We start from the raw sequence: 25044 nt of genomic DNA on the forward strand, positions 1-25044 counted from the left end.
GAATATCGGCTATATTCAAGCGGGGGGGGGGGCGGGTAGGTGGACGGCGGAAATAAAGAGGAGCCGGAAGGCAGGAGTGGGGCTGCGGAGCCGGTGGGGAAACAAGTGGCTCGCCTGGCGGGCGAGGACAGAGCCAAGGCTGAGCACCTTAAGCGCGGGTCGCGCCTGCAGCTCCTACAGGGAGTGGGTTGGGGGGGCACCGTCTCGTGGGTAGGCCCCCGCTGCTTGAGCCATTTGGGGACAAATCCGAGGGAGCCCCGTTGGGCTTCTGGGATTTGAACAAAAGGAATGAAATCAAGGCCGAGGCTTGGAGTCTAATAAAGAGCCCGCTAGACGACATCCAGCTTCAGGAAGGGCTTTCACAGACGAGCGATTTCCGCGGGGTGGGTGAAGGACCGGGAACTCAGGCAGCCCCCCGTTTATGGCTTCCTTCTTCTGTTGCCCCCTTGGAGAAGAAACTTTCGAGAGGGGGCAGCAGAAGAGCTGTGTGGGAAACCCAGGGCAACATATGCATGTCGTGTAGGCATCCATGCCTTTGTGTGGCAGAGAGCACACCCTAGCCTCGGTTCACAGATTAAAAGTTTGCTAACCACGGATCCTAAGGGAAGAGGAGCTCTGATGGAGCAGACAAATGGCCCATCCAGTCTAGCATCCTGTCCTCATATAGTGGTCAACTGGATGCCTCTAGAGGGCCCACGAGCAAGACCCTAGTGCAATAGCAGTCTCCCCATTTCTGATTCGCAGCAACTGGTATTCAGAGGTATTCTGCCTCCAACCGTAGAGCTAGAATGTGGCCACCATGGTTAGTGGCCATTAGCAGCCCTATTCTCAATGAATTTGCCTAAACCATTTTTAAAGTCAGCCACTGTTGGTGGCCATCACTAGAATCTTGTGGAAGCAACTTAAATGCACTTTGTGAAGTACTTTTATCAATCCTGCATCTTCCAACATTCAGCCTCAATGGATGGCCCCAAGTTATAGTTGAATGTGGGAGACAAACCTCTCACTGTCCATTTTCTCCACTGCAGACATGGGTTTGCACAAATCATGTCATGTTTTCTCAACCATAAAGCTCCATTTGTGGTAGCCTTTCCCTTAAAGGAGGGTTGCTCAAGACTGTTGATCATTTTGGTTGCCCTTTCCTGAACCTTTCCAGTTCTACAATATCCCTTGAGGTGAGGCAACCAGAACTGTACACATTTCAAATTTGGCCAAATGAAAGATTAGTATAATATAATAATTATTATTATGTTGTTGGATTTCAACCTCTTTCCTTATTATCCTCAACATGGAACTTGCCTTTTTCACAGCTGCTACACACTGGGTTATAGCAACCACAGAGCCTAGGGCTTGCCGATCAGAAGGTCGCAGTTCGAATCCCCGCGACGGGGTGAGCTCCCGTTGCTCGGTCCCTGCTCCTGCCAACCTAGCCGTTCGAAAGCACGTCAAAGTGCAAGTAGATAAATAGGTACCGCTCTGGCGGGAAGGTAAACAGCGTTTCTGCGCACTGCTCTGGTTCGCCAGAAGCGGCTTAGTCATGCTGGCCACATGACCCGGAAGCTGTACGCCGGCTCCCTTGGCCAATAAAGCAAGATGAGCGCCGCAATCCCAGAGTCGGTCACGACTGGACCTAATGGTCAGGGGGCCCTTTACCTTTACCTTTACCCACTGGGTTAACATTTTGAGCTATTTACCACAACCCCAAGGTCTTTTGTCAGTCACCATCAGTTTAGACCCCGGTAGCATTTCCATGAAGCCAATGTGCATCATTTATACTTGCTTACATTGAACTGCATTTGGCATTTTAATGCCCAATCTTCTCTATTTGGAACGATCCCTTTTTAACTCATTGCAAATCCTTTTATTTTAAACCCCATGAACAGTTTGCTATCATCAGCAAACCTGGCAACCTCATTGCTCTCACCCCTAACTCCTGGTTGTTTATGAACAAGCTATAAAGCAAGGGTCCCATACCACTTCCCGGGAGACTCATTTCCCATATTCCTCCACTGGGAGAACCGCCCTTTTATTCTACTCTCAGCTTCCTGTTCCTTAAGCACTAACTGATCCATAAAATGACCCGTCCTCTTATTCCATGACTTCTAAGCTTACTCAGGAGTCTTTGCTGTGGGACTTTCCACATGTCAACTGAATGACCCCTATTTTATGGTTGTTGACTCTCAAAAATAAAACACTCTAAAGGTTTAGTGAAAGGGCTTACCTTTACAGAAGCCATACTGGTTCCATTTCATCGAGGCTTGTTCTTCATGCTTGGACATTCTTTAATGATGTTTTCCATTAGTTTTCCAAGAACAGATGTTATGTTAACCAAACTGTACTTTCTCAGCTCCTCTCTGGATCCCTTTTATAAATGGTGTTGCGTTGACCACTGTCAAGTCCTTCAGCTGATATTAGCAACAAGTTAGATATTCTTGTTCAATCAGCAATATTTACATTTTTGCCTTCCATTTCCCTTACTGGCATGGAAATGGTCAGATTCTGAGGGAAGGCTGCATCAGGCAGGCACATTGAATTGATGTTTTTTTTAAAAATGCATCTTCAGCACACAAATATATTTTTAACTGAAGAAAACACTGACATCCCCCTTGCCTAGATAGATTTGGTATAACCAGTCTATGAACCTTTGTTAATTTATTCAGAAAGAGAAACATGAAAGTATTACTCCCTGCCCTTAAGATGCTGTGATTATTCAGCAGTGAGGGAGAGCAATTTGGCATATTTTTAGAGGCACTGCTCTCCAATATTCTGCATGTTCCAGGATAGAGCCAGGTAGACTGTGGGTCTCAGCCTTGGCTCTCATTAAGCCTTGCTTCTAAAAAAAGTATACTGGTCACTGCTCCATATATAAATTGGTGATGTGCAGACTGGCTGGCATAGGGATAAAAAAGTGAGGAGACAGAGTTGCTGTTTGAAAAGCTGTCCAGTGGGGGATTCTTTTTGCCAAAGGGTTCTTTAGTATTTAAGTTTCCAAAACAGCAATTCTGTGGCTGACCCATCCAGATCTGTAAGGCTTAGAATGCCCTTCTAGACACCTTGTAGGATGACTGGCATTTCTTATTCTCTTGCTCGAAGTTGGTACTGTACCTGTTCCGCAACTTTACCACAAGGAGTGTGCCTGAGCCAGCACTTTTGCAATTGATTTTCTCAAGCCAGGGAGACTTGCTTACTGGAAAGTTTTCCAAACCAATTCTGCCCATCATTGTATTTTGCCCAGCAGTGCTTGCCTCATGAGTGAAGAGATCATCCACCCAGCTGCTCTGCAACTAACCCCTGTTAAAAGACCCCTCCGGCTCCAGATTTATTGCTGATATATAAAGTTTGCTGAGAGCCAGAAGATGATTGTGCAGCAGGGGCCTTTCAGCCTGCAGGTGCTTGCCTGAACTGTCATAAGGCATTTTGGTTCACTTGCCCAGAAGCTAGCTGATTGAAGACAAGCCCTCATATCCCAAAATACACAGAGACCCAGTGATACATGCTCAGCCATGGGCAGGACTCCTGGCAAGCACATCATTTCTCCAGAATTGCCTGAGCTGGATTAGGACCGGTTTTCTCATCGAGCAGCATGCGCCGTTTATCTACATGCGGAAAAAGCAGCAGGGCAAGTGTGCTCCAGGAATAAAAGCTCTGCTGGCTTTTGGCTTCTGTATGGAAATACTAGAAACCCACTGTCTGATGCAGGTGTCAATTGGCACCTGCTGTAGGAATTGAATTGGTAATTGTTATCTAATTGCACTGTTTTACATACTGCATGAAAGAGAAAGATGGAGCTGGGGAGGATGAACACTGAGCACATTTCTTCCTTTCCTCTCTTCACCTTCCTGCGCAGCCAGCCCCAAATCTCGGCCCATGTTTCTAATGCCCACTCTGCAATGCTGTCCCCCCCTCCCTTAGGAATGCTCCCCCTCCCCACGCTTCTGTTCAGTCTTTGCTGTGTCTACACTTTCTCAAAACTGCGGAAATTGCAGGGAGCAGCGAGGTCTGGACTGAAAGTGCTGATGTAGGGAAGCAGCGCTCACAGCTGTTTCTTGCTTAGGTGCCTGGGACAGGAATGCTGCGGCATGCTCCAAGCCCAGAGACGAGGCACTGCATAAACTACTGTAGCAATGGAGAAAAGCCTGAGCCAGATCCGTTTTCCCCTCCGGAGTTCCAACAGGAGATAAGGCACCCCCCCTTTTTGTTTCACACGCACACTCTATTGATACAAGATCTCATGCAAAAGTGAGAGGAAGCTGAACCTGATTCTTGAAGAAAAGACCACCTTACACAATGCTTGACACAATGCAGCAGCTTGCTGACACTTCCCTTTCCCCACCCACAGAGTTTTAGCAATAAAGTTGTCTGCCTAAATGTGCTGAGTCTGTCATCCTGTGAGGAGCAGGAGATGTGTTAAATGATGGTGCTACTGAAAAGCCTGATGAGATCCGATGGCCAGATTAAAGGAGGAGCAGGAAGAGGAGGATTGAAGGGCAGATGGTACAAAAGAAGCTCTGACCCACATCAGACATTACTCTTAACAGCTAGCGCCGAAAAGAAAAGCCATTTGTGTGCAGGGTCTCCCCGTTCTGGATGCTGAATTGTTGCTCCAGACGCTTGGGTTTGAAGATATTGCAAATAAAGAGTGGAAATGGAGTGCCTTTAAGTGAAATTAAGCACTCAAGAAATTCCAGTCTAGGTTGTCGGTTGCTCTGTAACTCTTTGAAATGTAATTTGGTACTGGCAATTCAATCTTTGAAATTATGAATCAGCCTTACTGCTGATGCAGGTTCTATCTAGTGATAGTTCTGGGTATATAATCCATTGTTAGCTAAGTCATTCTCTTCTGCCTTTTTATTTCTCTTTCCTTTCACTTTTCACACTTTCCTTCTTTCTAGGCAAGGGTATAGGGCCTAGGAATAACAGGATTGTTGGGTGAACGTTTAAATAGATTATTTGTTTTAAAACCCTTTTGAAAACTCTCATAATGTTGATAAAGGAGTGCAAAGTTTACAACCACCAAAGTAACAATCATCTTTTGGGGGGAGATACAGTGGTGCCTCAGGTTAAGTACTTAATTCGTTCCAGAGGTCTGTAATTAACCTGAAACTGTTCTTAACCTGAAGCACCACTTCAGCTAATGGGGCCTCCCGCTGCTGCCGCGCCGCCAGAGCACGATTTCTGTTCTCATCCTGAAGCAAAGTTCTTAACCTGAAGCACTATTTCTGGATTAGCGGAGTCTGTAACCTGAAGCGTATGTAACCCGAGGTACCACTGTACACCTATACCTGAGTAAAACTGGTATTTGTGCTTGTTAAACATACAGAATCCATAGATGTAATATTAAACAACAAACTGCATTCTGACATGTCACACTTCTGATGTACATTGAAGAGAAATTGTTCTGGTTATATTTATTCATGAAAATAATAAAAACAAATTATTTGAAACTTTTAAAATGTCATTTAAATTTAATGATTTAAAAAAAATCAACAAAATGTATACAGCCTGAGCCTACGCTTTGACAAATTAAGCTTAAGGCTAAAGGCTACATCACACATGTGGCTGTGTTTCTTTTTCCTTTGACTGTTTTTTTGTGTGAAGTAACCAAACACCCTTCAGGCACTGAGAGTTAAGCAGGAAGGGGAAAGGATAAGAGCCCCCTTTACCTGTCAGGAAAGTCCCAGTATCTTTCCCTCAGCAGGTGGGGCAACAGATTGCCTTCTCAAAATCTTTCCCCTTATTGCATGGTCATATTTCTTGGATTGTGATAAGACACCCAAGGACACAATATTCTTTCCTACAGACTTGCTGTGTTTCCTACTTCCTACTTGTTCAGATGCATGGAGATGGGAAGCATATGCTCAGTCTCTCTAGACAGATTTTCTTCCTGTCCTCTGGAAAATAAATCCTGTGATTCTCAACCTGAGATTTGGTGTGTGGATTGTGTGTTTATTACATGCATTCCCTGTTCAGAGAGGCTAGTGCATGGGAACTTCTTTCCATTCACAATGTTATCATTATATCAGAAGGGCAGGAAGAGCCACAACATTTCTCATCCCATTTAGTTCAGCCCTGAAAGTGTGCTGAGGATTGCAGCCATTGCTGCTTAACCCATGGGGCAAATGGTAAAGGGCACACAGTACTCACAAATTATTATTATTTTAGTCGTTGCTGGTTCTGGTGTACAGTGGTACCTCAGGTTACAGACGCTTCAGGTTACAGACTCCGCTAACCCAGAAATTGTACCTCGGGTTAAGAACTTTGCTTCAGGATGAGAACAGAAATCGTGCAGCGGTGGCGCAGCAGGAGGCCCCATTAGCTAAAGTGATGCTTCAGGTTGAGAACAGTTTCAGGTTAAGAACGGACCTCCGGAACGAATTAAGTTCTTAACCCAAGGTACCACTGTACTTTACAATAGGGAATGAGAAAGAAAAAGATGGTCGTCGTCTCCCCCTTTTAAACCACATTATAAGTTGTGTTATGCTTCCTCCAGTATCTCAAAACACACCTATACTGTACAATCATTTGTTGTATTACATGCATGTATTGAATTGAATTGTTATAATATAGACACCTGTACAGTTAGGTTTATAAGCAAATTATTTAAAAATGTAATAAACTGATTTTAAAAACCACAGATGCTTAAGCCATTAAACATTCCTAGGACAACCCTAGTGTGCTCATGCTGTCAGGTATTCATTAGTTGTTTCTGCAATGGACCATTATAATCACCCACCAGCAACAATGTATATCAATAGTCCAAAATCAGCAGCCCCCATTCAGACATAAGAAAGTATGTGACAGTCCTCTCCCCACCTCCCAGAACTATTCCACTTGTGCTCATTCAGAAGTAAATATGGAATAGGGTGTCATGCCATGTCACCTTGACCTAAGTTCCAGCAAGCGTATGGAGTGTTTGTGGAAGTAACTGAGAAGCCATACATAAATGGTTTAATAGCAGCAAGCAGACATGAAAGCTAATGCCACAGGCAGGCATGAGAGCTAATGCCAAAGTGGAAAAGTACCCACAGAATTCTAGATTGATCCATCATCATTCTAGCGTTCTTTCTGTTCCAGATGAAGAAAGTTTCTACCCCTACAAAGCTTATTATGACATACAAACGAGTCAGGGAACCTTTTTCGGCCTGAGGGCCAAATTATCTTCTGAATCTTCTGAGGGCCACATGCCAGTGCTGGGCGGATCCAGAGGCAAATATGGTTGGAAGGACGTATGCGCATTTCAACTTTGTATAGTGGGCTACTTTCTCCAGCAGTCAACTTTTCCCTTTTCTTGTGAGGAATCCTATTCGAAATAAGGGAATTTCCCTTAAAAAAGGGAAAAGTGGACAGCTATGCCACCTATCCTTCATCCAGACAAGTAAGAGGATACATTCCAGCCAGGCAAAAACTCAGGGTGTGAAGCAAGAGTCAGTGAGGCGTGTGGCCTCAGGAGGCATTTGAAGGCTAGATAGGCCTGACTGAGTGCACTGAGTCCCTGGGCCTCAGGTTCCCCACACCATTTACAAGGACTATACAGTGGTACCTCGGGTTACATACGCTTCAGGTTACAGACTCCACTAACCCAGAAATATTACCTCGGGTTAAGAACTTTGCTTCATGATGAGAACAGAAATCGTGCTCCGGCGGTGTGGCAGCAACGGGAGGCCCCATTAGCTAAAGTGGTGCTTCAGGTTAAGAACAGTTTCAGGTTAAGAACAGACCTCCAGAACAAATTAAGTTATTAACCCGAGGTACCACTGTAAAAGGAACATATAGGTTAGGGAAACAGCTCCATGTGTGCAAGTGGAGAAAGAACAGGGCTTTTTTTCAGCCTGAACTTTCCGGAACTCAGTTCTGGCACCTCTCAGGTGGGCGCTATTGCCATTGTAAGAGAACAAGGGAGGCCATCATGGTGATACCTCTTTTTATAGAAAAATAGAACGGAAAGAATCTTGGAGAACCATGTCTTGCCTCAAAGTACTCTTCTTTGGGAGCAAGCCTCTTGCAACAGCAACATCCTGTGAAATGGAGAGACCAACTATATTCAGCCCTTGCAACTACTGAGGATGCAACCAGTAGCCTTCAGAGAAAAGAGCCGCTCGGCAAATCTGCAGCTTCAGGGCACAAACTGCTCCTCAAGGCAATGTGTACAGATCAGCGTTCCTTGTGGGGTAGCTCCTCCTCCAGCCATACCCACAGTTGGGTGGAAAAGAGGACTTTGCCCTTGAACTGGAAGAACTACTGCCCTTTGCTCAGCAGCTGCTAGGCATTATGAAGAAGGGACAAGGTGGCCCAATGTACATGACGAATATGGTATTTGTCCCGCAGCAAACAGAGGCTTCCTTCATCCCAAAGGTAGGTGCTTGGGTTATTCTTCATGCTTGGGTGGATGGGTCATTCACTTTCAAGGTTGGATTCAGACTATGATTGCACACTGTGGGCCTAGTGCAAATACTACCCACTCCAGGCCTCGTGCCACAGAAATGGAGACCATAACCGCGACAGAAACTTCAGTGCAGTGAGCAAAATCTACAAAGCCATTTCTCTCCCCTTTGTGGCAGCTGGACATCCTTTTGAGTATACAAACTTCAGCAACACACCATATCATAAGGAGGTTAAGAAGCATGGTTTTCTTAAGAAGTTTGCCTTCCAGGGCCAGGCACTCACAAGTTGGGGTATCACTCTATTATACACATTCATCACACCCCTTTACAGATGTGGTGTCAGGGTACCTAAATACCACTGACCATTCTTCCCCTGCAGATCAGGCACAAATTATTATCAATGGGAAACTTTGAACAAGCTCACATAAAACCATCTTCCCCCTTTCCCTTATAGGGGTATAGAGCAGAAAAACTTGGGTCTCAAATCTTATCCTCTCTTCTTATCCTGTTGTAACTTTTACCTCGTGTTTCACCTGATGGTACAACTGTTTGGTGATCTGTCTGTTGAACTGCTAATGAGCAGCCATTTCCCACAGACAAGCAATCGAAAAACGTAGCACATACCAAGACTGAGGAGATAGCAAAGTTCCGCCAGGAAAAGTTGAACACCAGTTAAAATTGAGTTGGGCAGATGCGACAGGCATGGGGAAGGTGCTTAGAAGGCCTTTAAAACTGTGGCTTCCTTTATGTACAGGACAGACCTTGCCAAGCGCTTTCACTGAACTGTGTGGTATTTTAAAAAACGAAACAGCAATCCAGAACCTTGGGAGTTCTGACAGGACACACTTCAGTAACATTGACAACTGAGGAAAGTATGATGCTTCTATTTGCCTCTTTAAAGACTCCCATCACAGAAAATGGTTGCCTACCCAGATGGAGAAGTGTTAGCTTATCCGTGAGCAAAATGAGAGGGGAAATGGATAACTCTACAGAACAGCCCCCCAAAAGGACAAAGGTGTCAGATATAGCATGTCCTCTTGTACACTGACCCACCCCATAGGCAAGTATAGGAAATGCTCAATATATACATGCTGAGATTCCTGCATTGCTGTGGGTTGCACTAGATGTCCCTTGGGGACCCTTCCAACTCTACAATTTTCTTATTCTATGGCCTTCTAGATGTTGTTGGACTCCATCTCGCCCAACCTGCACAGTGAGAAGGGATGATGGGAAGGTGTAACCCAACATCAGAAGGTCCACAGGTTCTCTGTCCCTGCCATTTTGCATATATACCTCTCCACCAAAATTCTCTCCCCTTCTTACATACAATATATTTTTCACATATATAGTCACTTTACTCATTTGTATATCACTTTTCCATATACTGGATAGCTTGGCTGGTTAGAGCATGGTGCTGGTAATGTCAAGGTTGCAGATTCAATCCCCTTATGGGACAGCTGCATTTTCCTGCACTGCAGGGAGTTAGACCAGATGATTCTCAGGGTCCTTTCCAACTCTACTATTCTATGATTCTATTATTGCTTTCAAATGTATACAATTCTGTTGAATAAGCATCCACAAAAATGTTGCAATGTTTTCATCTTTTTACCTACTTCTGATTGTAATCTTTTGAATATATCTTTTCTGCAACAATTTTAAATGTTTTATTTTATATTGTTGTAAACCTCTTATAAGTTTTTTCATAATTAAGCAGTGTATACATTTTGTTAAAATTAGATATACAATATACTCTACTCTTTCTACACACATGCGCACCATAAATTCTTTCGTACACCAGGTAAGCAACACCTGCTCTAAAGCCTACCCTGATTTTCATCCTCTCCCCATCATTCACTCACTTACTCTCACATGCATTATACATTACTCCTACTGCAAGGCTGAAGAGAACTCATTCTGTGCTATTTTTTCCAAACTTTTATGCAAGAAGCTTCTTTGTAAGCTTCTAGGTCTGCTGTGCTTGTTGACATCAGCAAACCATGTCTGAATTCCGGTCATGTTACACAGTAATCTGACATTTGTGGTGCAAGGATGGTGCAAGCCCCACAGGTTTCAAAATGAAAACCATAAAAGTAAAGCAAGATGCAAAAACAAATGTTATAGGTCTGGTGAAAACTATATTAGCTATGGCTTCAGGCAGGAAAAAAACACACAAAACAGATGCATGGTATGTTCAAACCTAAGCAACCATATTCCTCTGTTTGTATTACCAGTACTGATTATTCAAAGAAAAAAACAAAATGTCATTTATGCATAATGACTCCCAGTGCTTTTTTCTGGGGGGATGCAGGGGTACACATACCCCCAAACATTTTGTGAATCTAGGTTTGGCCTCACTGAGAGGCAGTATTTCAATAGAAGTAGGAAAATGAGAGTACGGCAAAACATTTTTTTTAAGAAAAAAAGCACTGATGACTCCAAATAAGAATAAGAATAAGAAGCAACTGCAGGAGCAGAGGCTCCATCCATGGCAGAAGGAATGTAAAAATGGTTACTTTCAATTATTTAGAAAAATGACAGGTTTAGGAGATACAGCTTTTACAAGAGCACACAACTCTTCGCAAACCATACCCTGGCAAGAAAACAAACAAACCCACAAACCCTGCAATATCTTCAGGGATTGGACTGAGGCTTATGTAGCACAATCTTTAGCATGCTCACTCAGAAGTGAGCCATAGTTAAGTGTGTTTAGAATCGCAGCATTACAGCAATTTATCAATAAGGTACTGGACCTTTAAAATTATGTAAGCCCTCCCTCTGGTGGAATATCTTGTATAGCATGTTTAAACCCAGACAGGAAAAAGTTCAGCATTTCCTGCTTAAGATTAGTATACAGAGTTGTTTCAGCATCAGCAGTTTTTGGGATTCTGGCACCAATAACTGTGCACACAAACAGTAATTATGCACACAGAAATGTATCTCTTATGTTTTTCTGTGTATGGTTGCAACAGTTCTGCAGGATCACAGTTGTCCTGGTGAAAATATGGAACCCTGGGCCAGACGCACGCAGGAGCAGCAATATCAGCAACAGGCAGAGAGAGTTGGTTAAGAGTAAATGTTTTTCAATAAGTTCCACCGAAAAGCAATACTGTACAGATTATAATTCCTCCACCTTTAAGAAAACAATTTCCACCATCAGAAAGCAGTTGCAGGTTAATCAACGGACTGAAGTAACTGCAGTTCATTATTTGAATGGATCTACTCCGAAGTTTTATTCAGGATCCTGTCCCTTGTTAGGCCTTCAGACTTCCCCAAAGACTTGTATCTTTAAAAAATATACAGTAAGTGAGGAGGCAGTCTCTATTGGAAGTATTTTTAAAAGTTACCAGTTACACAGAGATCTTCATCAGGTGAAATGAAAAAGTATGTATACAGCATATCTATATCCACACACATTAAAAGAGATAATTAAGTGTACCAATCTTGATGCATCTATTGCCCATTCAAATTATCAGAAGTTGACAGAGGTATTGCTCTGTGTTATGTGTGGTCTTGGCAGGCTGACCATTTTTTCATTTTAAGTGGAACATCCATGTCTCCCCACTTTCATAAATAAATCATTCATACACCCACACCCACACCCACACACACACACCCATCCTTGAGAGAAGTTATCATGTTCTGGCCTCTCTGAGCAAGGAACACAGGTAATAAACACACAGTCCACACACCAAGTCTCAGGCTGAGAAGCACAGAGTTTATTTTCCAGAGGAAAATGGGGGTGGGGAGTGGAATACGCCCCTAGAGAGACTGAACATAATGCTCCCCATCTCCACACCTTCCAATAAGCAAGAACCAGGAAACCCAGCAAGTATCTAGGAAATAATACTGTATCCTTAGGTGTCTGTCTTATCACATCTCCAAGCGTGACCCTGGTCCACTGTATTTCTTTCACCCACCCACCAAGTTCTTTATTCCAATCATTACCATATGAAGAGGCTGGCGGGGCAGAGCCTTGAAGGACAAAGGCTTTCTGTTGGAGCTGGGGAGGAGGAGGAATACAGAATGTCTGGGGAGTTAGCTCCTGAGCACCTTGAAGTAAACAAGTTACAAATAACAACCAGCATATTTTGAAAGGATCGTGAGGTATTCTACATAAAGCTTCCCAGAGGTTAAGTGTTTGTTACTAGAGCGAATGTCATTAGCAAAAAACAAAAACACACAACAACAAACAACCCCAAATACATTTTTAAAACCTCTTCTCTATACACTGGTACCTCGGGTTAAGTACTTAATTCGTTCCGGAGGTCCGTTCTTAACCTGAAACTGTTCTTAACCTGAAGCACAACTTTAGCTAATGGGGCCTCCCGCTGCCGCACAATTTCTGTTCTCATCCTGAAGCAAAGTTCTTAACCCGAGGTACTATTTCTGGGTTAGCGGAGTCTGTAACCTGAAGCGTATGTAACCAGAGGTACCACTGTATGTGAAGACAGCACCTTTGAAGGAATGGGCGGTGATAAAAAGCAAGCAAATGTAGTTGAGACAGCAGGCTAGTTCTGACGTATCTGGAAACCATGGTTTGATTCTAGCTTGTCATTACTAAACCATACTCATAGAGCTAGAGCAGGGATGGAGAACCTGAGGACCTCTAAATGTTGCAGGATTACAACTCCCAACAGCCAGGGGGAGCATGGTGAATTCCCTGGCATGTCCAGTTAAAAAGGGCTGGGTAGCGGACAATGTGAAAGCCCTTCCTCTGCCCTGGAGAGTTGCTGTCAGTCAATGTTGGAAATAATACAGAGGTAGATGGGCAAGGAGTCTGGCCTGGCATAAGGCAGTTTCCTAAGTTTCTCTAGTAGCTGAGCTACACCAGACTTTTAATCTATGTAGACATCCACTTCTGCTGGTAACAGGAGAACGGAATATGTAGCCAATGCAAAAGTCCTAGCAAGAATAAGAGAAGGTGGAAGGAGGCAGAAACGGAAAAATTGTGAGAGATTTTATTTTACTACTATTGTGGGCAGCATGGTAGGGGCTGTCCAGGTGGAACTGCCAAGGAAATTTGGGGTCCTCTATACAAAGTGAGATAAACAGTGTGTGGGGAACAGTGGCAATCCAGTTTGCAGTGAGGAGTAAAAAAAAAAAAAAAAAAGGCCGCTATAGCCCGAAGTCCAGAGTGCCTTGCAGACTGTACAGCAGCCACTATTTCATGAGAATGGGATACACAACAACTGCCAGGACTTGAAGGGCCTGCCTGGGGTCAAGTCCCTGGCCTATTAAATAAGAAGTGTGCCCATACCAGTGAATGTCTACCAGCCTGATACAGCCACAGAAGACAGACAAAGACTGGGAGAGACCAGGTTAAAATCTCTACTTAGACATCGTGCTCCCCAGGTTACTTTGGGCCAGCCATTGTCTCTCAGGGCAATGTACCTCACAAGCAAGGCTTTTTTTCAGCCAAAACTCTCTGAAACTCAGTTCCGGCACCTCTCAGGTAGGCACCATTGCCATTCTAAAAGAATGAGGGAGGTGTTCATGGTGAGTCCTGGAACCTCTTTTTCTAGAAAAATAGCACTGGTCACAAAGTTGATGAAAGGATTAACAGGAAGGGTGTGCCCCGGAGGAAGGGAGGAGGATGTAAATAACAAAACACCGTAATCACAACTACAGGAGCAAAATCCCTCAAGGTCAGAAGTACACACAGTCACCTACCCAATGGAAAGTGGTGCTGGTGACAAGTCTGCCTCCTGCTCAGCCCCCAGAAATGCTGGTCCCTGCTACTCTTTAATTAATCACATCTGGAAGCTAAAACCCCGTTCTCCTGCAGCCGCGAAACCAGGCTAGGCCCCACCACAAAAAAATGGCTTAAGCTACTGCTTCCCCTGAAAGGGAAAGGAAAGTGTTGGCTGGGCAAGGCCCAGGCCTCCTCATTGCTTCTTGCTGCCAGGATTCTTTTTGCTGAATAAGCTGACCTTGTTGGCAGAGGAAGACTCCAGTTTCACTTTATCCATTAAGGTCTTCTTAACAGCGGCCGGGGAGACCTTCTCCTGGTCAGCCAAGCATTGTAGTTCCCTGTTGGGGCAAGAGGGAAAAGCTTGTGAGCTGCTCAGGAGGCTCAGCTAAGGCAGGGCAGCTCTTAAGACTCCATGCCGGCATGTACCTTGTCCTGATGCAGGATGCCTCCACAGCATTGATGAGGAGTGAACGGAAGCCACCACTCTCCAAGAAGTGCAGGGCGTAGATGGTAGCACCCCCAGGTGAGCAAACATTGTCCTTCAGCTGTCCGGGGTGCTGCTCTGAATCCAACAGCATCTTGGCAGCTCCCTGCAGTATTGAGAATATCAGTCGAAAAGCTCATCAGAAGCGGCAGCTACACACACACACACACACACACAGCCTCTCTATGGAAACACTCAAGGCGATTTCAAAAACTATGCACAAGTACACAAACCAGAAGAATTGCAACACCTGCCTCAAAACTGGAAAATTCTGAAAAGATTGCCAAAAAGCCTGACCTGCATTGCGCAGGACTGAAGCCAACACCATCACAGACATCTGCTGGGCCTTTCCCAGAGTGTCTTTGTTTCCTTCTTGCAATTGCAACAAGAAGAGAAGAAAGCAACATGGTGCAGGGTGCTTTCATAAATACTGCTTTTTGAGGTAAATGGAATAGAAGCGCTGGGAGATGTTCTCAATCAAATATTGAAAAGGCAGAGTGGACATAGCTTGAAGAAGCAGCAAACAAGGTGAAATACTGACCAGCAAAGCTTGAGCTCCCAGCCGGACGGCTAGCCTGCGAGGAAGGCCCATCTTCACGCCTCCATCTGCCAGGGCATCCAGGGCTGTGAATGCCTAGGAGGACAAAAGTTATCACAAGAAAATAAAGACATGAAATGCAACAAGGGGATAGGGCGAAGAGACAGACATTATCGTCTAGCTTACAGGTAGACAATCCACAGGCTGCATGCTACCCTCAGAGGCCTGGAGTGCTGCCTGCCTTAGGTGTCCAAGCTGCCCCTCTACTGCCAAATCCCCCACTGCCTGACTGGCTGTGGAATGTGATTTGCTTGGGAAGAAAGGTGTGCAGGGATATCCTACCCTATGCTGCTCTAATACAACAACTGTGCTCCCCCAGCAGCTGATAGGAAGATTGGCAGACGGAGTACAAATTCTATGAGGAGGAAGCCACAGGGAGGGACATCCTCCTCATATAAACTGAGCATGTGTGTGAGAACATCTGATCTGGTCCACAACCACCCACCTACCACCGTAGTGTGACCCCCAAAGTGGCCAAAAGTTTGTCCACCCACAAACACAGATTGTTTTTTAAGTGCTATCTTTCCTCTGCCAGAAAAAAGGAAGAAGCCAGGATAGACACTCTAAGGAAAGCAAACCTCATATTCCTGAAAGTCCCCTCTGCATAAACAAGTTTATTTTGGAGGCAGCTCCCATCCAAACTGTGCCTATGACTATTGAGACTATTTATCCACCAGGCACCCCCAAATGTTAACTGATTCTTGGTCTTGGTTTATCTTCAAATCCATTAAGCAACTGAAAAGTCCATGGCTCAGATGATGTTCTAGAGATTCAACATGCTGCTATAAATGCCTAATCAAAAAAAGATAAAGCACCCCTGGACAGTTAAGTCCAGTCAAAATTGACTATGGGGTGTGGCACTCATCTCCGCTTTCAAGCCGAGGGAGCCGGCATTTGTCTGCAGACAGCTTTTCCAGTCCACGTGGTCGCTTCTGGCACAACGGGACATCATGACGGAAGCCAGACCACATGGAAACATTTACCTTCCCACCGCAGTAGTACCTATTTATCTACTAACGCTTGTATGCTTTTGAACTGCTACCTTGGCAGGAGCTGGGACAGAGCAATGGGAGCTCACCCCGTCACGCGGATTCGAACTGCTGACCTTATGATTGGCAAGCCCAAGAGGCTCTGTGATGTAAACCACAGTGCCACCCATATACCTAATAAAGAAAAGTACTGCAGGCTGATCTGCCTTCTGTGAAAATGTAAGGATACCACAAGCATCATTTCTGCACTTAAAATTCCCCCTTGCCTACTAAGTTCTTTTTGCTTCATACAGGGAAGAGATGGTGCTTACATAAGCAGGTCCACTGCCACTGAGTCCAGTGACAGCATCTATCAAGTCTTCTTCCACTTCAGTGCAGAAGCCCACACTAGCCATCAGTTGTTCCAAGAGCTTTCCATCCTCTACGTCAGCATGGGTCCCCGTAGCGTAGACAGTAGCTCCTTCTCTTACAATCACAGGTGTGTTGGTCATGCACCTGATCACTTTCGGGGTGGGACAGAAGGCAGAAAGTTTCTTGAGATAAAGAGAAATAGGAGAGACAAGTGAGTATATTAAACATACAAATTGCATTCAAAATGAGCTCTTCTAGCAAAGGGCAGAGATAACTATTTTCAGGGTTCTAGATCACATCGAGAGGCTATACATCACTGACACCATCCTGTGAAAAATGAAGAATGTGTCTGTGATGTGGCAATGAAGTGCTCTGCAACTGAGTTTGTCCGGGAAAGAAACCTCTGCAGCCAATAGTACAATGGAGGTGTTTTAGTCTGCTTTTTTATTCTGTGGTTTGCTTTATATTCACTGGTGGTTTTTATTATTGTATTCATATGGGGATACAAGCAATGATACACAGAGTCAGGCTCTCTAAGAAGCCTGGGGAGGCCTGGAACACTTCCAGCTTTTGAAGCCCCTCAGCCATAATAAACGCAGCCACAGGAATAATGATGACACGTGATAACAAAATAAGGCAGCAAAAGAAAAAAAAGAAGAGTGGAAGATTTTAAAAAATCTCACTTTCATGCAATCTCAATGCTGATGTTAAGCATATGACAAAATCTGTATCAGTTAACAAAAAAGTTGCATGTCTTTTACCAAATCACATCTCCCATTTGCTTAAATTTGTCGTTCTAACCTGAGAAATTGTGTCATAATTTGAACCAATGAACATAAAAACAAGTTGCAAAACTTAACGGACGCCAAAAAAATTAGCAGGTGTCTAAATTTAAAGCCCCCTTTCAGCTTGAGGTCCCAGACCAAATGGTCCCCTTCCCCTACCCCCTCCCACTGGCACTGCTCAGAGTAGATCCACTGATATGGACTTTTAAACTTATGTTGATTAATTTCAGTGGGTCTAGTCTGAGCACAACTTAGTTTGGTAACACCTATGGTGTATGGAATAGGTTTATTCACATTTCTATACACCACCCGGAATTCTTCAATAAAGGGCAGTTAAACTTTGCTTTTTAAATCATGACTAAATAATAATTCAGCTAAGCTCCCTACTAAGGAGTGACTCTGGCTAGCAGGAAAGTGCTCTGGCAGAGGGGCTGTAAGAAAGTAAAGCACAAGTTGATCCTCACCCCTGTTGACCGGAGAAAGTCACAGGATTGTCACCATCAGTTTCTAGTCTGGTCTTCAGAAAAGAGTCCAGAGGCTACCCTGTTTCTACACTCAGCCTCACCTGAAAAGACTTGCCAGAAAGGAAGGGCTGTGAGTCTCTTACCTTTTCAATAGAGCTGATCGTGACCCCAGCAGCGCATGAGACCACAATGTGCCGATCCTCTATATCTGAGCCAATCTCATCCAGGATGAATGGAATTATGGGAGGTTTCACTGCCAGAAACAGGACGTCACTGTTTTTAACCGTCTCTTTGTTGCTTAGAGTGAAATTCACACCCATTTTCTGGAATATAGGAGTTGGAACAGGTGAAGTGTAACAAGAATAACAACAGGATTTAGACATGCGGGGTCAGCCTAGAATTTGGCAGGATCTAGTTTACTGAAAATTTCAGAAACTGAATGAACTAAACACACACTCTGTCAGTCACCATCAAGGTCACAGGACTTTGTCCTTTACATATCAAAGAGACAGTGAATGTGGGAGGCAGAGACTAAACTGCACTACTGCTTGGGTTTTTCTGCCAATATGGATGAAGTGTCCTAAATAGCCTCTCCTAGATGGGGTTGCACTCCCCACAGAAGATCAGGTACACAATTAGGAGATGCTCCTGTACTTCGCTTTATCCTTAAATACTCAGGCAACATTAGTGTCCAGTACATTGTATCAGCTTCATTTGGCTCACCTACTGCAGCCATGCCTGGATAAATGGACACGGCCTCAGTTACTTATGCCTAATTACATCAAGACCAAGAGCTGCAATGTTCTCTATGTGAAGAGTTCAGAATCTGCAGTCAGCAAAAAATGTATCCGGCAGAATTTTGGTTGCTGTGTGACAATCAGAACAAATCACACCAATACTATTAAATGCATGGGCATAGCAGCTTAAAGTGCTGGTATTGATTTTAAAAGCTTGGGTGGCCTCATGCAGAGAAGACAGGGTGTGGGGTTAAGAAATATTAGATTTTTTAGTTCCTGACACTTACCCTCAACCCTGATACAGTAGGGAGATCAGTGTCTGGCGAACTTGCTGTTATCTTGTGAGCAGCCAAAACTCCTAGAAAGAAGAATGGTCAATTTTAGCTTTAACACAGTCTTCTGCCAACAGCTATTGAGCATTTTCTCCCTCTTCAGCATATCCCTTCCATTAAGACTGTTAGTATGAACAGCATTACCCTTCACGTTATGCAACCGTTAGTTGTGGGGTCTTATATCCTCCCCCCACCTAAAGAATTGATACATATATTTCTAGAAGGTGGCATACCAATAGGTAAATGCCTAGATAATTTGCACATAGAATCACCACCCTTAAGACCTTTATGCTTCCCAGATCTGTGAGACAAACCAAGCCTACTTTTGCATAGTTGGCCTTTTTTTTGGGTAACCAGTCTTATTACTTCATTCCTAATGACACTTGGCAAAAGGAGACAGAATTTTTCTTCTCCATGTTAATCCTTTGGAGGCCTTTGAGAATCCCCATTGTAGGTTTTGATTGCAGGCAATGGTTGCTGCAACCTGGACATTTAAAATGAAAGGAATAAATGCAAGGAAAACTGACAGTACACACCACCCACTCGTTTCTAAGCAGCTAGCATTTTTTAAACAATGCACATCCTTTAGTGCAGAACAGGTTATTCCAGAGAGGCTGATATTTATCAGGAACACCATTATGGGCAGAATTTCATTAATTAACTTACCATTCCAAAAACAAAGCATAAGATTAAAGTTGGGTGTGTACTAACAAATACAAAAAGGTCTGAGCACATAATGCCAACGCTGGCCCGACTGCACTGGCTGCCAATTAGTTTTCAGGCCCAATTCAATGTGCTTGTTTTGGCCTATAAAGCCTTAAACAGCTCAGGACTGCAATACCTCAAGGACCACCTCTCCCTATATGAACTGACCCAGAACCCTGCAATCATCATCTGAGGCCCTCCTTCGGGTGCTTTCTTCATGAGAGATCCAGCAACACGAGAGTGGGTCTTTTCTGTGGTGGCTCCCTGCTTGTTGACTGCTCTCCCCAGGGAGACTCACCTGCTACCTTCATTACATAAGTTTAGGTGTGAAGCAAAAATATTCCTCTTCTCCCAGGACTTTGTTTAATTAAAAAATCCATGGCCCTTTAAACTGTGGAAAGGGGGTTGTTATTGTTGTTGTTGTTAGTTACTATACTATTAGTTTGTGTTTTTATATTGTAAACCACCTTGTGATCACTGGATGACGGGTGTTATAGAGAGTTAATAAACAAACCAAATAATAAATAAAAGCACACACCCCACACCCAGGCCAGACACTTCTCTTGAAGGCAACACCTCACTCCAGATAAGGGTTGTGCCATCTGACAGAAGGAGAAATATGCATATTGGAGATGTAACATCATTTCCATTTTTTAAAATCAGAACTATAAAGTTATATAAATAAGGAACTCTGATACCAAGAATCCCATGCAGACAGCAGTTTTGACTGTTTATTTCATATTACATCTTGTTTCAGGAAGCACTGGGGCCTGCCTACCTGCTGCGGTGAAACCCCTAGCCAGGGAGAAGGCAAGCTGCCCCGCGCCGATGAATCCCACACTCATGGTGTCAGTTGCCTGGAGGTGACCTAATGGATTCTTGGGAGTGAATAAGAACGCGACAAATTAGAAGTTTCCCTGCCAGCGACCCGACTGTCTTCAGATCCTGCGCTGATTCAGGGGACTTGGCCAGACCAGGTGGGGCTCACCGTATATCAGATATACAAAAATGCCAGGCGATTTCTCTTCTATATCACTCGCCCTTCACAACTCAGTTCAGCCAATTCGTTCCTTCCCTTCGGCTCCACTTCGCTTCCCACTTTCCCCCCTTTGTCTCGCCAAGCCTCTTTCCCCTCCTTCCGCCCGCTCCAAGTCTCGGTTTGATCCGTTCCGCGTTACTCGCAGCCCTCGCCCCATCCCCTGCCTCTGCTTGGGCTCAACCTGCTCCCCAGAGCACAAACCTGATAGCGCCCACGTGGCCCCTCGGGTGGGAGGAAAAAAAAGAGCGGACGCGGCGTCGCGTGGCAAAGGGAACAGAGCGATAACACCTCGTCCAATCCGAGGGAAGGGGGTGCGGCGTCGCTGGCATCCCGTTCAATCAAATGCTGAGGAGGCGGGTCACCAGCTGCCTATTGGAGCAACCTTTGTTTGCGGTTGCATCATTCGATGTTTTAACGGAAGCCGTGAGAGACCTATTCCACGGCTTGGTTTTGGGCAGCAGGTAATGGCTGCTGCGGCCCATCTGGGCGTTTCCGATGGCAAGCAATACGTACAACTTGAGGCCTCGCTGACCCCTGGGAATCGTAGTCTTGGAGGAGCAGATTAAACGACGATGTGTGATAATATAGTTGCATCTTTCAAGTGCAGTATTCGCAGACCCTCCAAGTGTCCCTATTTTCTAGGGGCGTCCCTGATTTAGAGAAGCCGTCGCGGTTTCTGATTTGATCCCAGAAAGTCCTACTTTTCCTTAGGATGTCCCTATTTTCATTGGAGAAATGTTGGGAGTTATCCAACCCCCGAGCCGTCTGAAGGCAGTCCTGTATAGGGAAGCTTTTTTAAAATGTTTAATGTTTTATTATGTTTTTATATATGCTGGAAACTGCCCAGAGTGGCTGGGGCAACACAGTAAGATGTGCGAGGTATAAATAGTAAAATTATCATTAGGGAATGGGACGTCCCTATTTCCATTGGAGAAATGTTGGAGGGTATGATGAGTTCGCGATTTCTAAAACAAGTGTCTGCACTGAAAATTATTTAGAGATCAGATTATTCGAGTTAGAAACTTTGCTTTCTAACTGTAATTATTCAGCAATGATTATTTAGTGAAGTTCACTTCGTATATGCTCAGAGGTGCCCTGAAATCAGTAAGCTACTTGGTCCTTCCACACTAGAGCCCTTTAGAACTACCAATGCACTGCTTTTCCACAACCAGCTGGAAGCAGGTCTATAACTGGTTGGTTCCATGCAGCATTTGAAAAACAGTACTGTAGTGTTGCTTTATCCTGTATAATCCTGAAGGAATCATGTAGGTCCTACCATAGGACAACCATTGGGTGAGGGGACAGAAGGGGCACAGTACATTTTAGGTGAGTGAGTTTTGTCCCACATGTTAAGATCCCTGAAGAAAAATAACTAGATTAATAACAGGTGTCCAGCAATGGGGAGAGGGTGCAAGCTCCTTGGAGGGTGGTGCGCTTGCCCCTCTCTCCCTTGCCCCCCATGCTTTCAGGTGTCCTGAAGGACAGTGTTGAAGTAATATCTGTTCCTAGTCAAGTCATTTTTTGTGCTTGGAATGAGGAGTGGGGGACGGGTTCTCTTTTGCTTCAGGCAGCAAAATGTCTTGTGTATGTCCTTCATCTAATGCACAACCGCACAGAAAAGCCAAACTGGAGCAAATCTTTACCGCATTTGACATAGAAATCCCAAGCGATTTTTTTTTTAACCTTTCCTTATTTTTCTGTTTGGTTTGCATACGTGCTTTAGTATACACACAACACACACATGCACACATACACAGAGGAAAGCACAAAATGTCAAAAAGTAACTGGAGATAGGGCTGTGTTGCATGACATTGCGGTGGGTGGACCAGATGACCCTTCCAACTCTGATACTATAACATGTAATACCAAAGGGGCAAGCGGCTCGTTTTGTACTTTGTTCATTTCTTGTATTGATAACGAATAGGCAGTCATTGCAGATCTTTCAACACCACTGTAATATGTGTAAAAGTGGGTGTTCCATTAAGCACCTTAGCAGCTGAACTTGGCACTAGCTGCAGCTTCTGAACCAAACACAAGACTAGCCCCACATGCAGTGCATTACAGTAGTCCAGTCATGCAGTTACCAATGTATGGAGCACAGTGACATACGCAATATTGTGGTTGCTATGTTAAATATACATAGTTCTCGTAGAACACAGAAGTTGACAGATACATCCCGTCATATTGCTGCAGAGCTGTCAGAAGCTGTAGTTGTCAAAACTATTACATATACAAACAAATGAAAAGCCTACTCTTTATATTGGGCTAAAACAGAGATAGAGCTAAATAGTTTCACAGGTGACTGAAACATTGCGTCAAGCATTTAATGTGATTGTAAATCCCCTAGTTGCATTCTATTTTGCTTGTTTTAAAAATAGATGTCCTAATACTGTGTCTTGTGCTATTAGAAGCTATCCTGGCAAACTGAATGATGAGGTATAAATGTTTTAAATAAACATTACAATCCCATTGCTTTCATTCACAAGTGCTGTGAGAAATGTTATTTGCTTCGGCTAATTCCTTCAATCATTCGCCAGGCCTAGCTCTTATTTTGCATGATATCAAAATTGTCGTTAATGGCAGGAACTAAGGAATTAATTTCTCATAAACAAATGTATTTGTGTGGGTTTGTTGGTGAAGGAAGTAGGCTGTATGTAAGATCCTTCTAACCCTTGGATCCTGCAAGTGTTAAAATTTAAGTCAGGCTAGCTTCCTGTGTTGATGTGATAGCCTGAGTGATGGGTCATAAAGGGAAGCAAAGGAAAGCGGCTCTGTGTGAGATGGTAAATGGGTGGGGCCCCTCCCCAACTCCCCCAGCTCACAGTTTGTTAGAAGGACAAAGCAAGAGTTTAGAGTTGTGTTTGCAGTAATATGGCCTAGCAGCAAAACAGCAAGCAGAGAGAAAGAGCCATGCCAGATCACTGCTGTGGCTATGGGAGAAACAATACACTTTGAGGGTGTTAATGCTATGAATCCGTCCATCGTAGACTCAGGTTGTATACATGTACAAATAAACCATGTATCCTAAAGACACTACAGTCTCCGCTGTGCCTCATTTCCAAAAGGAAATACAAACCCTGGGTAAGTGCCTGGAACCCCAGGAATCTCATACTGCTCAGAGGCTGGGGTGACGTGCAACAATATGAATGGAATGGCCTATCCAAAGAAGCTGGGGTTTGTTTTTTAATTGGCCAGCTTTTTGTGTTGCCTAAAAAAAAACCAACCCTGAGATTGAAAATAGATTCCATTTGTGGTTCAGGTCTGGGAGCTTAAAGAGCTTGGCAATTGTAGATATTTGGAGTTATGCAGTGAAGGCAATACCGCCTCCAAAGAAACCCTCTGTACCTTTCATTGGATTTACCAGTTGAGTAGTGCCAGTTTGAGACTCAGCTCTCCATGTGTTCACATGCCTCAAATTCCATCAGTGCTTCTCCTCATTTAATCTCCTGGAATCTTCTGAGCTGAATGTCAGTATCTTCTAATGCAGTTCCATGCATTAAGGTTGATGAGACCTTTTAAATGGGGCAGCTCTCAGCTGTGAAAGTCACACGTGTTCATGCTTTGTGCTGCTCATCCAGTCTTCCAGTCCCCCAGAGCACACTACTTCCAAACTTAGGCAATGATTTGAAGCAATAAATAATTATTTTAGGCGTTTCGTGAAATCAGTTTTACTCTGCTCATGACTGACTATAGTTAAAATTGTAGGTACAAATACATACATCAATGGAGATATTTATTGTGAACTAAATGCATGAACACAAATCTCTTGTCATACTGCTCTGGATTCCTTTCCTCTGTTATATGCAGGCGAGAAATTCCAGGGATGGTATTTCAGGATTTATTTTATTTTACATTAGCCGTCACATACCAGGTGTTGCTTGGGAATTCTAAGAATCTAAGAAATCATTTCAGTTTTGAAAGGTTTAGTCTGCCATCTTTATTGAAAATTACATTTAATTGTATATAAATACAGACAAATCCCGTTCCTTGCTCTGCAAAATGCAAGATTTGGTTATTATCAGTGCAGTTTTGAAAGGCTGGATTCAAAATGCTATCCAAACATAGATGACAACTTGCTCCTTGCAATTATTAACTTTCATAACTATATAGCATACCTTTCCTTTTCCTTTTTATTTTATTTTGTTCAATTAAACTGTTCTTTAATAAATAATAAAACAAACAAACAAAACCACCTGCTCCTTGATCTCAGGAACCATCATACAAAAATTGGTTACGACGTTTTAAAAGGTGTGCAATGCATAGTGAACAATTCCCCAAAGTATATAGTAGATAAGAGCACTAGGGAAACTCTTTCGTGTTATTAGCTCCTACTAATGACAGACAAACCAACAATCCAAGATAATCTGGCTTCTCCCTCAACTGTCATTAGTTGCTATCCCCTCAGGAGTGTCTCTTCCACCTACTCTGCTTAAAGACCAGCTTCAACAAGCTCAATAGTCATCAGCAACCATTTCATCAGTCTGTAG

General features: G+C 43.9%; 1 protein-coding gene and 1 long non-coding RNA gene across 6 annotated transcripts; one reads left to right on the forward strand and one right to left on the reverse strand.

Annotated features, from left to right (window-relative positions):
- The first annotated feature begins 16 nt into the window (after positions 1–16).
- On the forward strand, positions 17–12559 carry LOC310699364. 2 transcript variants are annotated; one of them, XR_014522054.1, is made up of 2 exons: positions 17–383; positions 3094–12559. It is a non-coding gene; the product is annotated as an uncharacterized lncRNA (long non-coding RNA). The 2 variants fall into 2 exon arrangements; XR_014522055.1 differs by having other exon boundaries at positions 48–93.
- PYCR1 (pyrroline-5-carboxylate reductase 1) lies at positions 12077–23585 on the reverse strand. 4 transcript variants are annotated; one of them, XR_014522050.1, is made up of 9 exons: positions 20759–23585; positions 20297–20396; positions 18769–18839; positions 17888–18067; positions 16456–16677; positions 15099–15191; positions 14500–14663; positions 12831–14411; positions 12077–12616 (listed from the first exon to the last, which is right to left on the reverse strand). XR_014522050.1 is itself a non-coding variant. In XM_083487035.1 (8 exons), the coding sequence occupies exons 2-8, from the start codon at positions 20361–20363 to the stop codon at positions 14267–14269; spliced, it is 942 nt and encodes a 313-aa protein (XP_083343161.1). In that variant the 5' UTR covers positions 20364–20396; positions 20507–20748; the 3' UTR covers positions 13322–14266. The 4 variants fall into 4 exon arrangements, 1 of the variants encoding a protein (XP_083343161.1); XR_014522051.1 differs by having other exon boundaries at positions 12077–12602; positions 12815–14411; XR_014522052.1 differs by lacking the exon at positions 20759–23585 and having other exon boundaries at positions 12077–12602; positions 12815–14411; positions 20297–20749.
- Between the last annotated feature and the right edge of the window lie 1459 nt (positions 23586–25044).

The sequence above is a fragment of the Podarcis liolepis genome (assembly GCF_965112155.1).
Source record: "Podarcis liolepis genome assembly, chromosome: 2".
Lineage (NCBI taxonomy): Eukaryota > Metazoa > Chordata > Lepidosauria > Squamata > Lacertidae > Podarcis > Podarcis liolepis.